Below are 16,366 nucleotides of genomic sequence, written 5' to 3' on the forward strand. Positions count from 1 at the left end.
CATTGGTTAATAGAATATATGTCAATCTTTTATATAACACAATAACATTTAAGTCATGTATCATTGCCACATGCTTTAGTCTGGCTGTATGTACAATCATTCTTATGCAGATATTGAATAAAGAAAGGGTACCTTAGATCCACTATACTCTAGAATGTTTCTCTCTTCTTCATCCAAGATGCTGATACTAGGGGAAATAACGTGCCTTGGTTAACACATTATGGCTGAGTCAGTGATCCAATCCACATGCATGTTAACCAGCAACAGCAAAACAGATGAAAAAATAATCTTTAAATTTTAAAACTGTATCCTTAAAGTTTAGTACAGCATAGTTACCATTTTATAATACTTAAATCTTACTATACAACATAGTACCAGCTGCAGTGTTTATGTGTATCCAAAAAGGGTAAAATCCAGTTTGTACAGCTTCAACAACTGCTGTAGTAAGCTGAGAGGCAACTGTGCAAAATAGTTAGTACTTATTTTAGAATCTGTTCTTGATTCATTGTACTTCTTGACTGTTGGGTATTTTATTTTTGGTTGTGCACTAATAACTTTCAGGACATAGTCAGAATCCACCTTTAGTGTTTCAAACTTGCCTAGTATGTCGTAATTGATATTACATGGATCACAAAGATAGTGCATAGGTCTCCAGTGTATGTCCAGGCTTGATGTCTTCTGATTAGCGATAAAATTAACAAACTCTTTAAAAGAAACAGATTCTGTTGAATTTTTGTCTTCTCTGAACTTTGACCTGATCAAGTTTGCGATTTTTGTCCCATAGTAATATCCCCCATAATGACGGAATTTATCTCTATAGGCTGAAACGATTCTTTGCAGTGGATTCCGAGTAAACATTACTTTAGTATAAGTATCAAGCAATGTGCTGTGCTGGTCAGGGGGATAGTCAATCAGTCTCTTAAACAATGCATTTTGATGTACAGCTTCATGTTCAATGTATTCTGCATTGAAGCTGATGTTCATCTTTAAAAGAAACAGTATCCTCTTCCAGTTGGAACAGCCTACTTTCGGCACCTCACAATATATTAGCTTATGGTTTTCTTCCACAAACAGCTGTTTGGCAACAGAAGGATCAATCTTATACAGTGGTTTACTGAGATTACTTTGCTGACATACAGAATTTAAGATGTTTTTACGATTTCTTTGAGTGGTCAGTATTTCATTGAAATCTGAAAAAGAAACAAATGAGAACTATGACATAAATTTAACTTTATATGTTTAAGAAAAAAAACATATAATGATTCATTTTAGCAGGTACAGAAAACATTAACTTTAACATAAATATATCTGGTGTTGTCTTTATTCGTGGCATCACTGCTTAAGCCAGTGGTTCCCAAACTGTGCACCTAGGCTCCCTGGGGTGCCTTGGGGATCTCACAAGGGTGCCTCACCCAGGGCAGTGGTTCCCAAACTGTGCACCTAGGCTCCCTGGGGTGCCTTGGGGATCTCAGAGGGGTGCCTTAGCCAGGGCAGTGGTTCCCAAATTGTGCACCTAGGCTCCCTGGGGTGCCTTGGGGATCTCACAGGGGTGCCTCAGCCAGGGCCAGTGGTTCCCAAACTGTGCACCTAGGCTCCCTGGGGTGCCTTGGGGATCTCAGAGGGGTGCCTTAGCCAGGGCAGTGGTTCCCAAATTGTGCACCTAGGCTCCCTGGGGTGCCTTGGGGATCTCACAGGGGTGCCTCAGCCAGGGCCAGTGGTTCCCAAACTGTGCACCTAGGCTCCCTGGGGTGCCTTGGGGATCTCACAGGGGTGCCTCAGCCAGGGCCAGTGGTTCCCAAACTGTGCACCTAGGCTCCCTGGGGTGCCTTGGGGATCTCACAGGGGTGCCTCAGCCAGGGCCAGTGGTTCCCAAACTGTGCACCTAGGGTCCCTGGGGTGCCTTGGGGATCTCACAGGGGTGCCTCGGGCAGGGCCAGTGGTAAGCAAGGCGGGGGACTACTTAGTAATTATTTTGGCTATGGGGTGCCTTGAAAAAAAATTGGAGACCCTAAGGGTGCCTTGAACTGAAAAAGTTTGGAATCCACTGGCTTAAGGTGTACTTGTAAACTACCACTATCTTGTCTGTGCATCATTAAGTTGCTTTTAACAGGATTGAAAGGCATGGCATGAGCAGCAATTCTCATTGGTTCTTTGAATCCTGGCATCATCAACTTAATGTATCACTAGGGAAGTGCAGTAGGGGTGAGTTCACATAAATCAAATATGAAACAAATAGGTAAATTTCCATTGCATACAGAGTAAGAGTTCATGGTGCCAGCTATCATATCATGCCTAATGATGGATGTTTTCCTTGTTTGAATTTTGCAGTCTGTATAGTTAAATTTATGCTACCAAAGAGACAGCAAACTAATCACTCAGATTTATAAAGACAATTAGAGGTGCTTCTCCTTTTAAGACACTTTTTAAACCATAAATATTGAAGCAGTTGGAAGGGTCAGATTTAAGCTGGGTACACACTACACTGATTATCGGGCCAATCAGACGATATACGACTGATTGGCCAGATATCTGTGAGCGTGTATACTTACCCAATGGTCCAAAGTCGTCCCAAAGTGCCGATCATCGCTTCATCTGGTTGGTCGTACTGGTTAGATTTTTGTCGTTTAGCAGCTAGTTAACTGTCAGCAGCTGCTGACAGTTCAATGTAATTCTGCACTATCTGCATCCCGAGTGAAGAAGAACAGAGACAGCGAGCAGGCACACGGTCAGCGTTACAGATGGTGAGAAATGCCGGCGGATGTTTCATTCATTCATTCTGCTAGAGCACAAGTCTTTGATGTACGCTTCACTAGGTTAGCTAAATAAACGAAGAGTGGTATTTAAGGGCAGAGTGGACACTGCAGGATATTTGCATGCTTCAGTTCCTCCCCATTACAACTTCCAGGCTGACGGTGACAGGCTGTAAATTTGAAGGTAAATCGTGTGTAGTGTGTACACATGAACCAGCATGCGGATCGTGTCTTTTTTTTTTTTGTCTGTCATTCATAAAACGCTAATCGTTAGCATTTCATGTAGTGTGTACCCAGCTTAAATGTTAGACAGATCTAGCTATGATAGGTACATAATTACTTTTACGTTCTATTGTTTATATTGTAGCCACAGGCTTTTTCTGTGTAGCATATACATACCCTTTCCTTTAGTATCAGGAACTAGCAAGCAGGGTAACTTTATGGTGCTTGTAATGATTATTCCCAAAAGCAAACAAGAAAGGAATACAGTGAAGCAAAATAGTTTACATGGTTTTCTTACCATCTTGTCAGGACCACTGAAAAAAAAGAACAAACTGTTAATATTCCATATATAATATCTGAATATAAATAAATATTCAATTTAGGTTAATATAGATCTCTGTCTACCTGTATTGAACATACAGTATATATACACTAAACATGCTTAAATAAAATAATCTACCCAGTTGTGTCCCTCCTCTCCAATTTATCTTAACTTTTTCTATTGCGGCAAATGTCATGCCTGTTGGATCAAAGTTGTGTGTATTACGAAAGTGATTCAAAAGGCTATGGTTCTCTTACCCCTTTCCCAACATTCCATGCATGTTCTCCTATTCTTGCCTTAAGTCTTCTGATTGCTCTATCCGCATGTTGTTTCCCACAAGGACATTCTACCAGATAAATGACCTTTACTGTTGCAAGTTAGGGGTTGATTAATTTTGAATGTTGGTCCTGTTGGTTTAGATATGAAGTCCCTTACTGGTTGAGTGCTATTGCAGGCCAGGGTTTTACAGTGACAGCACCTGCCACGAAAATAGAAACCACCATTCTCTTCCCTTTGATCTATGAACAGTTTTGAGTTGGTCCGGGTTTTCTAATTATTTTTGACTAGATGTATTCTGAGAACTGGGGATTTCTTAAACGCCACATTTGGACAGGATGGTAGTATCTCTGATAAAGTGTCATATTTCAATTGAAAAGATCAGGGATTATGCAGGATCTGCTTGACCTGTCTAGCTTTGTTGTTGTACCTTTGTTATAAAGTATACTTTGTTGTCTTTCTTCTATATAGATTCTTTTTGTTTGCAAAAGTGAGTTCCTATTGATTTTTTTCTGCTTCTGTAAATTTATTGGAAACTATTAGAGGGTCATAATTTTTTTCTAGAAATTGAGTTAAGTGTTCCCCCTGTTAATTAAAGTCTTCCATTTGGGAACAATTGCATCTTAAGAACTTAAATTGGCCTGTGGGAATATTCTCTAGCCATTTGCTAAAATGGAGCTATTTACGTCAATGTTTTTATGGAAAGTTTTTGTTTCTATTTTGTTGTTTTTTACGTAAATTACACATATACAGTCTTTTGATGAGACTGAGGGAAATATCATGCAGAACAGTAAAAACATTTTGTATGGCGCATCCATGGGAATATTTTAATTTAATTTGAAAAATGTATTTTGTATAGTGTGTTAAGTAATCACAGTTTTACTTAAAAGTGTTTTTTTTATCTTTGAAATCCCACCCTTAACACCAAGAAGATGTAAAAAAGGGTATTGGGGGTTAAGGCACTGTAACAAGCAAGGTAGTCCTAAGGTGATGGAGTCACGTGTAAGCCTGATTTAGCGCTGGCCAGGCAAAGGTATGGAGTTTAACAGATTCCCTGGGCTTCACCAAGAATCACTGCAAGACAGTATCGGCTTAGCAGTCAGGAACCTGCAGGTCGTGGGCCTCTGAAAAGCCACTAGGCGTAACACCGCGGAGATGGAGGAAGGGTAATCCAGAAGCAGGTCAGCAAGCTGAGGACTGGTACACTGGTGGTAGCGAGGTATAAAATCAGTATGCAAAGGGAAGTCCAATAACAAGGCGGGAACTGATACACAGGCAATAGTACAGTGCAGGATCAGGATTTGAGAGAGAATGAACAAAAACAAGCAAGGACTGGTACACGAGGAGTTAAGAGGCAGATAAGCAATCCAAGGGAAAAGCACAGGAAAGCTCAGCTTCTGCAGCATAACAGGGAGTCAGACTGGTGTGGAAACCTATTGCTCTGACACAGCTGCAATGTCAGAGTGAGCTTTATATACTCTGCTGGTATGAATATGCTGCCTCGCAGCCACGATCATGTGACCGCCCGATCCTGGAAGTGCTGACCTCTATACAGTGGCAGAGCAAATCAGCAGCACAGGATTGTGGAGCAGGCAAGTTTTGTGACAGGCACACATCACCATGGTTGAGACACGCTAAAGGTTTGTTTGCTCCACATACCAATGAAATGCTTTGCCTACTTGTTTGTTAGCTCTGCCAACTGTGAGAGGCGGACTCTGCCTACCATTACATATTGCATTTGCCTTGCCTAAAACCGACGTGGCTAGAGTTAATGATGTGCTAACTTCTCCTACTAGTGGCTCCGCCTACCATTTATATGGTCCCAGCCTACATGAGGTCAGTATCAGAATTTTTCCAGGGCCAATTACGTTCCCAATCCATCCCTGATTTCACCCGAAAGTCTTGAGAGAGCCCAGGGAAGCTGAGAACTATAAGATGCCTGGAGTCTTCTGAGAGCACTGTAACTACAGAGACTAGGAGATCTGGAGAGTGCCTGGGACACTAGAGAGGAAGTTAGTTTTTTTTTAATCTGACCTACACCTATTTGCAAATGTTTTCTAAGAACTGTGCAGGAGGATTAAGGAGAAAGTCATCTTTACTATTTTTTATTGCAACTACTAAACTACTAGACATCAGTAGTTAATAAAGAATATTTATTTCAAGATATTGAGCTCATTTATTACTTTACTGTGATGTCCTACAGCCAAACTAGATTTTAAACTTGCACGGGCAAGTGCCCCTTTCCATACAGTCACCACACAGAGCAAGGGGATACAAGAAACTGAGGTAGCCTGGACAAATGCTAACCGAGAAATAGGTGCATGTATAGGGGCAGTGTATAAGTAGCTACATTTAGTTTTGTTTTTGTTTAGCAAGTAGCCAGCTCCAAGATATGTACAGTATGCTCAATGTAAATAATGTGTTCAGCATACTCTTCCTTTGAAGTTTATTTATTAGTTTACTTGCCACCTGCAAACAGTTCAGGCAGATCTTTGCTGAACCAATATTCATGAAAGTCAACACACTTGCATCTACTGACTGGTATTCTCTTCTGTAAAGAAAATTTACTATCAAGCTATAATATAAGACTGATTATATTTACTGATTGGTTGCTCTCTGTTTGTTAGTATGTTGCTGTCTGTCAACATTACCTACATTTTTCACAGACATCTGTAGCAGCAGCAGCAGCAGTTGCATGTTATAAAAGCAGACATAATAAAATACCAAAGAAGAGGAACATCATAACATAACACATTTTCTCCAGTGCCGTAAAGGGAACATAGCTATTATCTGCTGCATGCAGTTCTGAGACTTGACAGAAGAGCTCACAGTCAGCGGGCAGAGAAAGCTAGGGTGGTTGAAGTGATTAAGAGATGCAGTTGCGCCCACCCTGTTTCTGTGTTGCCTCAGGAATAAAATAACAAATTACATGATAAACAGCTTCTTTTTAACCTCAAAATGTAAACAATTGCTACTATTTAAATCAGAAATAAAAGCTTCCTGAAAATAGAGAACTATTGACACAATATCACATATGTTTTGTTTAAACAGATTGCAAGAGATTTGCTTATCACTTGATAGAGGTTTCTCTTACCTTTTCACTATATTGCTATCTGCGCTTTATTGTGTCTTTGTTCCTTATATAATGTTCTTTGTTATTCTCTTTGCATTAATGTCCTGGTGTACATTTAATTTATTGTATTGTGGGAGGAATCCATATCAGGGATTTATAATGGTGTAAAGTCCAGCAATGTGAAAGCCATCTGTTGTTGACCGTTATCTGAGCTGTGTGAAGCTAAAGTCCACTCTCATTCCACTTCCCACTAGGTCACCATAAATGGTCATTTGTGTATAGCCCCAAACAACTTGTTACCATAGGTGATAACATTTGACCTGAAGAATTCTGCAGTATATTACACTTGCCGAATGGAGGCGGTGATTGCTTTGTCTGTCAATATGCAGTTCAGTTTCATTACTGAATTTTTACTATATTGTAAAGCACTATGGAGTATGTTGACACTATATAAAAAATTCAAAAATAATAAAAATAAATATATATTTTATTATTATTATTACTACTACTACTACTACTACTACTAATATTAATAATTAACAGCACACGGGAGGTGCATGTGTTATCATGACAGATACTGAATAATTCAGTACCTGTCACAATAAATTGTCCCCCTAAGTACCTAATTATGCATATAACTAATCAACATTTGGCTTCATATTGTGAACATCTCATTACAAAGCTGGTTTGTATCAATGAATTTGACTACTGATGATACTGTTTGCACAAACATTATTATTATTTTCATTTTTGCAGTCATTACCTCATTAAGTAAACATACTTGTATATATTTGCAGATTTCCAAAGAAAAGTATGCCTAGGCTTAGTTCCTCGAGAACCACACACACCCGAACTTCAGGGATTCGGCTCGGTACTTTCGCACACCCTTGGAATTGAAAATGAGGCAAAACGTCATTGTTACATCATTGGATCTCGCAAGTTTTGGATTCTATAAGTACCGCCCTCCACCGCGATCCAGCGACATTTCACAGAGGGACACAGAAGCGGTAGCATGATTCTTGGCAGTCTCTAGTGCAGTTGGGCAGAGTCATAGGTAAAAAAGAAAGAGGAGGGGTAGCAGTGTTCTTCAAAGTATCCAGTGACATTCAAGAGAGCTCCATTACTCCATTGCTAATTGTCATTGCTAAAATAGAAATAATAGGGCTGGCAGTCTTGGTCTTCTAAATCTACAGTCACATTGTACTGTGTTATATAGCACACAAACAGGAGAGCTCCATTGCTCCATTGCTAATTGTCATTGGTGAAATAGAAATAATAGGGCTGACAGTCTTCGTCTAAATCTGCAGTCAAATTGTACTGTGTTATATAGCTCACACACAAATAGGAGAGCTCCATTGCTCCATTGCTAATTGTCATTGCTGAAATAGAAAAAAAATAGGGCTGGCAGTCTTGTTCTAAGACTGCAGTCACATTGCACAATGTTATCCAGCTAATACACCAACAGGACAGCTCCATTGCTAATTATCAGTGCTGAAATAGAAATAATAGGGCTGGCAGTGTTGTTCTTAATCCGCAGTCACATTGTACAGTGTTTTATAGCTAACACACAAACAGGAGAGCTCCATTGCTAATTGTCATTGCTGAAATAGAAATAATAGGGCTGGCAGTCTTGATCTAAATCTGCAGTCACAGTGTACAGTGTTAAATAGCTCACACACAAGCAGGAGAGCTCCATTGCTAATTGTCATTGCGTAAATAGAAATAATAGGGCTGGCAGTGTTGTTCTTAATCTGCAGTCTCATTGTGCTGTGTTATCAAAATGGATTCACAGTAGTACACAGAAGACCAGGAGCACCAAGCAACTGCTGGCACCAGTCATGATGATAGTAATCCTTATACGGGATGCTAAAGCCTATGTTAAAGTGCATAGTGTTTGTAAGTCAGAGAAACAAAAATGTAAAAAACACCTTTTACCTTTTTGAAGAAAAAAAAGACCTGTAATCCAGGCAAAGTTAACTGCAGAAAAAAATAAAATAGCCAACATACCATTCTATACACGCAGTGGCAAGGAAAGAATCAGGCCTTCGCCTTTCTCTATGAGTGCTAGTTCTGCAACTGTCACTGAGGCATCTTCTTGCAAGATCAGTCATGACTAAGCAAAACCTTGTCATTCTGACACAAAAAGTGGTGCCCAAATACTTTTACGTGTAAAAGCCAAGCTGGAAGAGAACAGTAAGGCATTAGAGGAAAATGTATGTTCAGATTCAGAAATGACACAAATCCCTGAGGTGAGTCGATCCACGAGTGCTATGTGTAAGCCCGACCTTTCTGATAGTGTACCCATAAAGAAGGCCCCTTTCAGCATTTCTGCAGATGTGTTCAAGAACAGCCCAAGTGTAGCCGTTGATACACAAATTGAGGATGCCACTTTGTAATTGTAACAGGATGAGGGGGATATTTGTGTAGCTGATGAGGGCTCTAATGAAGATGTTGATGAGGATGATGTTGTTTGTGTAAGTCCTGCACCAGTGGAAGCAGTTCTAGCACGTGATAAGACAAAGGCAGTTGTCATGCCTGGGCAAAAGACCAAAAAATCCACCTCTTATGTGTGGAATTATTTTACCCAAATCCTGACAACAGTTGTCTAGCCATTTGTAGCATTTGTAAAGCCACAGTCAGTAGACGTAGGGACCTTAACCATCTAGGAACCTCATCCATGTTACGCCATTTGAAGCGAGTTCATGGCAAGCTGTTGGGAAAATAGGAAACTTATACTAAAAAATAACAACAAGCAGTCCAGCATCAGCTAACTCTCTTCTCTCAGTTAGATTGTCATGCCTGGGGATAAGACAAAAGAATCCACCTGTTATGTGTGAAATTATTTTTACCCAATCCTGACAACAGTTGTCTAGTCATTTGTAGAGTTTGTAAAGCCACAGCGGCAACACCTTCCTCATCAATATCCTCACTAGTGATCGGATTTAGTCCTCCATCCAAGTTGCTAAGGCTAGATGACTTCTCCCTTATCCAGGATTCCTCAGAAGAAGCCTTGAGCATTAGGCCCGCTGCTGCTCCTGCTGCTGGGGGTGGATTTTCAACCCAGAAGCAGACCAAGAAGAAGACTACTAGTAGTTTACAACAATTTACTTTTAAACAATCTTTTCCAAGAGGAAGCAAGTATAGCAGCTGTCACCCAGTCGCACAGCGGATCACAGGCACCATGGCGACTATGCTATTATTAGATCAGCGTCTAATATCCACCATTAATGCAGCAGGAATAAGACAGTTAATTGTGGTCCTGTGTCCCCGTTACCAAATTCCATCTCAACAGATCTCAACCCCATTCCATCTTTACTAGAAAAGCAATTTCTCACCTGTACCAGGAGGTTGCAAAAAAGAAAATTATGGGGCTACAAATGCCATTCTACCCACTGTACACTTAACCACAGATATGTGGACAAGCGGAACTGGGAAAAGTAAAGCTTATATGAGTGTGACAGTCCACTGGGTTGGTAAATTGCCTTCAACAGCAGGAACAGCAGCAGCATCTAACAAACAACGCCTTATCTTTCAGAGGCAGGCATCTGCTTCACTAAGAGGCATTACGCTGACAACGTGTTTGAAAAACTAAGGGATGTCATTGCAACATGACTTATCCTGCTTGGGTGGAATTTACAGCATTACAGAGGGTGCAATTCCATCAGATTCCCTTGATTACAGCAAAAAGTAAAAACCAATACTCTCTTCTAATTCTCTTGGATCTCTCTGCTGCATTTGACACTGTTGACCACACTCTCCTCATACAAACGCTACAATCACTAGGTCTTGAAGGCACTGTCCTATCCTGGTTCTCATCCTACCTATCTAATCACTCTTTCAGTGTTAATTTCTCTGGATCCACCTCTGTTCCACTTCCTTTATCAGTTGGAGTACCGTAAGGCTCAGTCCTAGGTCCTCTGCTATTCTCTCTCTACACCACTTGTCTTGGAAAACTAATAAGCTCCTTTGGATTTCAGTATCATCTCTATGCGGATGATACATAAATCTATCTATCTTCTCCTGATCTTTCACCATCTGTGTTGTCTCACATTACTGACTGTCTTTCTGCCATTTCATCTTGGATTTCTTCTCACCAACTCAAACTCAATCTTTCAAAAACTGAATTAATAATATTTCCACCCAAAAACAGAAGCTTCCTGCCTGACATTTCTATTTCTGTGGATAACATGACCATAAATCCCACCACGCAAGCTCGCAGCCTAGGTGTCATCCTTGACTCACAACTATCATTTATTCCCCACATTAACTCCATATCTAAATCATGTTACATACATCTAAAGAACATTTCCAGAATACGCACATCTCTCACACAAGACACTGCAAAAACCTTAATTCATGCACTCATCATTTCGCGCATCGACTATTAGTAAATATACCCTGCATTCACAGGAGAGAATGGTTACAAGTGGATTACCCCAGGGATCTGCACCAGTGCTTTTTAATAGTGGTAGCCACACCAGGAGGGGTAAAACTCTAAAAAAAATAAAAATCAAATGATTAATGTTCTAGGTAGACTACAAGAATAGTCAAGAGTGTGTACTAAACCCGCGTTTTTTTTAATAGGGGTAGACACACCAGGTGGGGTAAAACTATAAAAAAAAAAATCATCAAATCAAATGATTGATGATCTAGGCCAACATTAAAACACCAATATCTCGGACCCGGCGGCATTGGTGTTTTAATGATTGGCGACATTGTGTGTGTCGCCAAGCACACTATCAAGATTGTCAACCTGTCAGCACAATGGAAGTTTCGGCATTTAGCCTGCCGACATGTTCACATCGGCAGGTTAATTGTCATCATTTCCAGTGTCAGAAATTAGGTGCCCTACCCATCTAAAGAAGGATGTAAATACAATAGACAGTGTACAAAGAAGGTCAATTAAAATAGTGCATGGCCTACAGCACGAAACTTACTCAGAGAGACTAAAAGATCTTAATATGTATAGTTTTGAGCAGAGAAGGGAAACTGGGGACATGATAGAAACATTCAAGTATAACAAGGGTTTTAACAAGGTACAGGAGGGAAATATTCTTAAAAGGAAAAGAAGTATTGGAACATGAGGACAAGCGCTGAAACTGGAGCGAAGTAGGTTCAGAGGAAATTTGAGGAAAAATGACTTCACTGAAAGGGTAGTGAATACGTGGAATATCCTCCCATCAGTGGTGGTAGAGGCTTATATAGTAGAGCAGTTTAAACATGCTTGGGATAGACATAAGAATATACTTATAAAGAATAAATGATCAAATAGGGTACCATAGGTTAATAAAAAAAATGGGCAGACTAGATTGGCCAAGCATTTCTTATCTGCGGTCAAATTCTATGTTACTGTGTTTCTAGAGAGGAGGGGCGGAGCAGACAGGCTAGAGAAGTGGAAGTAGGTGGAGAGGAATGACTGGAATGGGAGAATGAGGTAGAGGACTGGAGACAGATGGAAGGAGAGGCCCTACAGGGCTGGCCCCAATAATGCCGCACAGACCCTACTGCATCTTCAAACCCGGGGCACCACTCACAGATTATTAAAAAAAAAAGTGAAAAAATTCTGTCATGGGATGGTGGACTCCCTGGCCACAGTCTGGCCCCCATACACTGGTACATCCCATACCCCCCTGGTTGTGTCTCAGATGTTTAAGCTTGAAATGTCTAGCAAAGATACCAGTAGACATTAGTTTGGTAGTATTGTCCTCCACCACCCACAAGGTATATGCCTCCTGACGCACCCACAAGGTATATGCATCCTGACGCACCCACAAGGTATATGCATCCTGACGCACCCACAAGATATACACCTCCTGACGCACCCACAAGGTATACACCTCCTGATGCACCCACAAGGTATATGCATCCTGATGCACCCACAAGGTATATGCCTCCTGACGCACCCACAAGGTATACACCTCCTTACGCACCCACAAGGTATACACCTCCTGATGCACCCACAAGGTATATGCATCCTGACGCACCCACAAGATATACACCTCCTGACGCACCCACAAGGTATATGCCTCCTGACGCACCCACAAGGTATATGCATCCTGACGCACCCACAAGGTATATGCATCCTGACGCACCCACAAGGTATACACCTCCTGACGCACCCACAAGGTATACACCTCCTGACGCACCCACAAGGTATACACCTCCTGACGCACCCACAAGGTATACACCTCCTGACGCACCCACAAGGTATACGCATCCTGACGCACCCACAAGGTATACACCTCCTGACGCACCCACAAGGTATACACCTCCTGACGCACCCACAAGGTATACACCTCCTGACGCACCCACAAGGTATATGCCTCCTGACGCACCCACAAGGTATATGCCTCCTCACAGGCATTTATTCATCTGCTCCAGGTCAACCACATCAGCCATAATTATGAGAACACACCCTTACTGCACTCAGCATGCACTTGCCCGTGAATTCCCTACCCTGTTTCAAAGTAATCATAACGAGTAGTAAGTATGACATATGACTTAATCTGCATGCAGCCGCATGCTTACACATTTTTGGTGAGTATGTTCATAAGGGAAGTGCTTGTTTTATGCAAGAGAAACAGACATATGTGCAACTCTACATGAGCCCCCATGGTGCTCTCAACAACACCTTTGTATGTTTTCCTTTGTTCAAGTTTTATTTCAGTATGTTTGTATCTGCTTCTTTCACTCATTTCCTAGCTGTAAAAAATAATATTTCTAGTGATTGGAAATTAGGAATAAAAAGACTGTTGGTACAGAAAAAAATCAAAACACCTGTTTTAATGGGAGGTCTAAATGTAGCTGAACTTGACTACACTAATGATGTCACATATAGTTAATCATTTGTCAGTTATTATTATTTTTAACGAACTTTCACCAAACTAAGGTCATATTTTACTAGGCTGAGATCTACTATTTATTATTAAAACAGTGCAGACACAAGACACATATTCACACAATATAAACTGCTGTTAGCCTGAGTCTGTGTTTAGTGAGGCAATCTTTACAAATTCCCAAGGTTTCCGGGCCCCAAAAGGTCCCCAAAACTCCTCTGCAAGGTGTCATCTGTATAGACACTGTTTTAAAAACAAAATCTAGAATTCACAAGGATGTCAGTTAGGCGCTGATCTGAAATAGTGGTTCAGTTGTCAAACTGTTCAATAACACAATATAGAGTCCATTTAGTAATATTGATTCAATATATTACAATTGTTTAGGGAGAGAGTTGATGCTGCTATAAATGAATTACTGTGTATTAATTCAACATTTATTAAACAGCCTCAAAGAAAAAAGAAGAAGCACATCCAGATTCCCCAATCAACATATACCACCCATCCAAAATGACAATTGTAAAATTAAAATATTTATTAAAAATAAACATACATAAAAACAGTTCATCTTATTAACAAAAAAACAGGAAAATTAAATAATTGCCTTTAGAGTGTTAAATTGAATATATTTAATGATACAGGTGCACAAAGCAGAACTCATTAATTCGGAGTCTCACATGGTGTAGAAATGGATTTTTCCACGGAATTCTCATGTGGGGAAGGACAATTGCTATGGACTTTAAATACAGACTTTTCTCTCTTTATACCTTAGGGAACCATTTTCATCCCTTAATCCAAAGGTATGTGTATCATTAATCAGACCGCTGTGTCCACTAGTAATCAGTCCAGCATAATCAGTGGCACATAATATTTTCCGCCACAGCTGCAAGTTGAAAACAATAATTGCTTCTGTTACCTTGCACAGCAGATACATTAACATATATACCTTAAAGCTTCTGGACCCAAGTCTCTAACTCCAACCTGTATTCTTCAATATGCTGATCATAACCACTCAGTCTCATTTCTTTGAACCCTAGCGGATCTAGTGGAATAGCTATAAGTGGAATAGCCTCCCATCAGAGGTGGTAGAGACTAATATAGTAGAGCAGTTTCAACAAGCTTGGGACAGACATAGGAAATCCTTATAAAGAATAAATGATCAAATAGGGTACCATAGGTCAATAAAAAATTGGGCAGACTAGATGGGCCAAGTAATTCTTATCTGCCGTCAAATTCTATGTTTCTATATTTCTATGTACCTAAGTCGGAGTTATACAAAAATCTTGACGTGGACGTACGCACTTTTTCAAAAACAAACATATACATAGAACGTAAAACGTAAACAAGAACACAAAGCAAAATAGAGAAAGAAAAAGCACATAGAAAAGACAAAGCATAAATATCTTATAATGCCCAGCTTCGCACAAATGCTTTGCCATCACACAACATTTACGTGCACAAAAATATTCACAAAAAAAAAACATTAAAAAAGGAAAAAGTCACCACAAAAATACATAATAGATATATATTAGTAGCTATTTGCTTATGCTAAACAAAAATATCAGTACTTAATATTTAATGCAAGTGACTGGCAGCCTCAAGACCGCCCTGTCCCCCTCTTCGAGTGGAAATATAATTGTCAGGTTACCAGATCCTCCGAACATGCTCGATATCTGGAGGTGTACCATCTATACCATATTTTACAATATTTGGATGTCACTTTCCTACAGATATACAAATCTCTTTCGTGTTACATTGTAGCATTAACAAGCGCTCTCCACTTCGGAAATTCCAGTGGGCCAGGAGCAAACCAGGCCTGAGCTATCACCACCTTGGGCAACGTCATAAGGTTAAAAATATATATATAGCTGTATAATTAATAGTAACATCTTGTAAAGAAATGCCACAAACAAACTGTTTAGCATCCAAAGGGAGGGCCAATGAGATAGTATTACACACAAACTCCCAAATTTCCAACCAATAACTATTTACTACCGTTCAGTCCCAGAGCAAAAGCCAAAGATCACCTATTGAAGAGTGACACTTTGGACATAACTAGCTACTCCTTCGACCCATTCGATAGAGACCAATAGGAGTGTGATAAACCCTATGAAATATATATAGAAATGGATCTGTTGATAGATAAGACGTGGCACTGCGAAGACTTTTAAACATATGTAACCATTCCTAGTCCAAAAGAGAACCCAAATCTATCTCCCATTTGAATCTAAGTACATCCAAATCATCAGGTGCCAACATAGAGTTAAGGTTAGAATATAAAACAGGTATAGTGTTTTGCATGCCTACTGTACATAAAAGACTCTTAAGAGGAGATGGCTGAATCAGTGGAGGAGAGGAACGGAACTGGAATGTGAAAAGGACATGTCTTAATTGAAGATAACAATAATATGCACATTTAGCGATCCCTCTATCCTGAGATAATCATGCAAAAGATTTCAAGCATCAAGATTCATACAGCTGTTCCCATAATAGTAATACCATATCTATGTAAGATGCTTTATTCTTGTAGTTTCTCAAGTTCAGGGAAAGAAGTGTTAAACAATAAGGGGGTAGATGGATCATAACCCTGACCTAAGTATATAATGGGAGGAACGCCGAATCTCCACAGCTTACTTAATAATTGGTGCAGGCTGACGGGAACATTTACCCACAAGTAGTTCCCCTAACGGCGACAGAAACCTAGATTCAGACATAGAAGGCCCCGCCCGCTGAACAGGATACCCAACAAAGTTACCAAAGTTTGGGTCCCCACCCAACTAATCAGATGGGTTAGCTGGGCTGAATAATAATATTATCGAAGATTTGGAAGAGCTAGACCTCCATCAGCCTAGAATCTACACAATGTAGGGGGTGGGGGGGCGTGTGGGGG

General features: G+C 40.2%; 1 protein-coding gene across 1 annotated transcript; it reads right to left on the reverse strand.

Moving 5' to 3' along the window:
* Positions 1-222: 222 nt before the first annotated feature.
* Positions 223-6,839, reverse strand: LOC142108461 (carbohydrate sulfotransferase 8-like). Its single transcript, XM_075192135.1, has 3 exons — positions 6,665-6,839; positions 3,150-3,286; positions 223-1,190 (listed from the first exon to the last, which is right to left on the reverse strand). The coding sequence occupies exons 2-3, from the start codon at positions 3,271-3,273 to the stop codon at positions 388-390; spliced, it is 927 nt and encodes a 308-aa protein (XP_075048236.1). The 5' UTR covers positions 3,274-3,286; positions 6,665-6,839; the 3' UTR covers positions 223-387.
* Between the last annotated feature and the right edge of the window lie 9,527 nt (positions 6,840-16,366).

Source organism: Mixophyes fleayi, chromosome 12 (assembly GCF_038048845.1).
Source record: "Mixophyes fleayi isolate aMixFle1 chromosome 12, aMixFle1.hap1, whole genome shotgun sequence".
In the NCBI taxonomy this organism is placed as follows: domain Eukaryota; kingdom Metazoa; phylum Chordata; class Amphibia; order Anura; family Limnodynastidae; genus Mixophyes; species Mixophyes fleayi.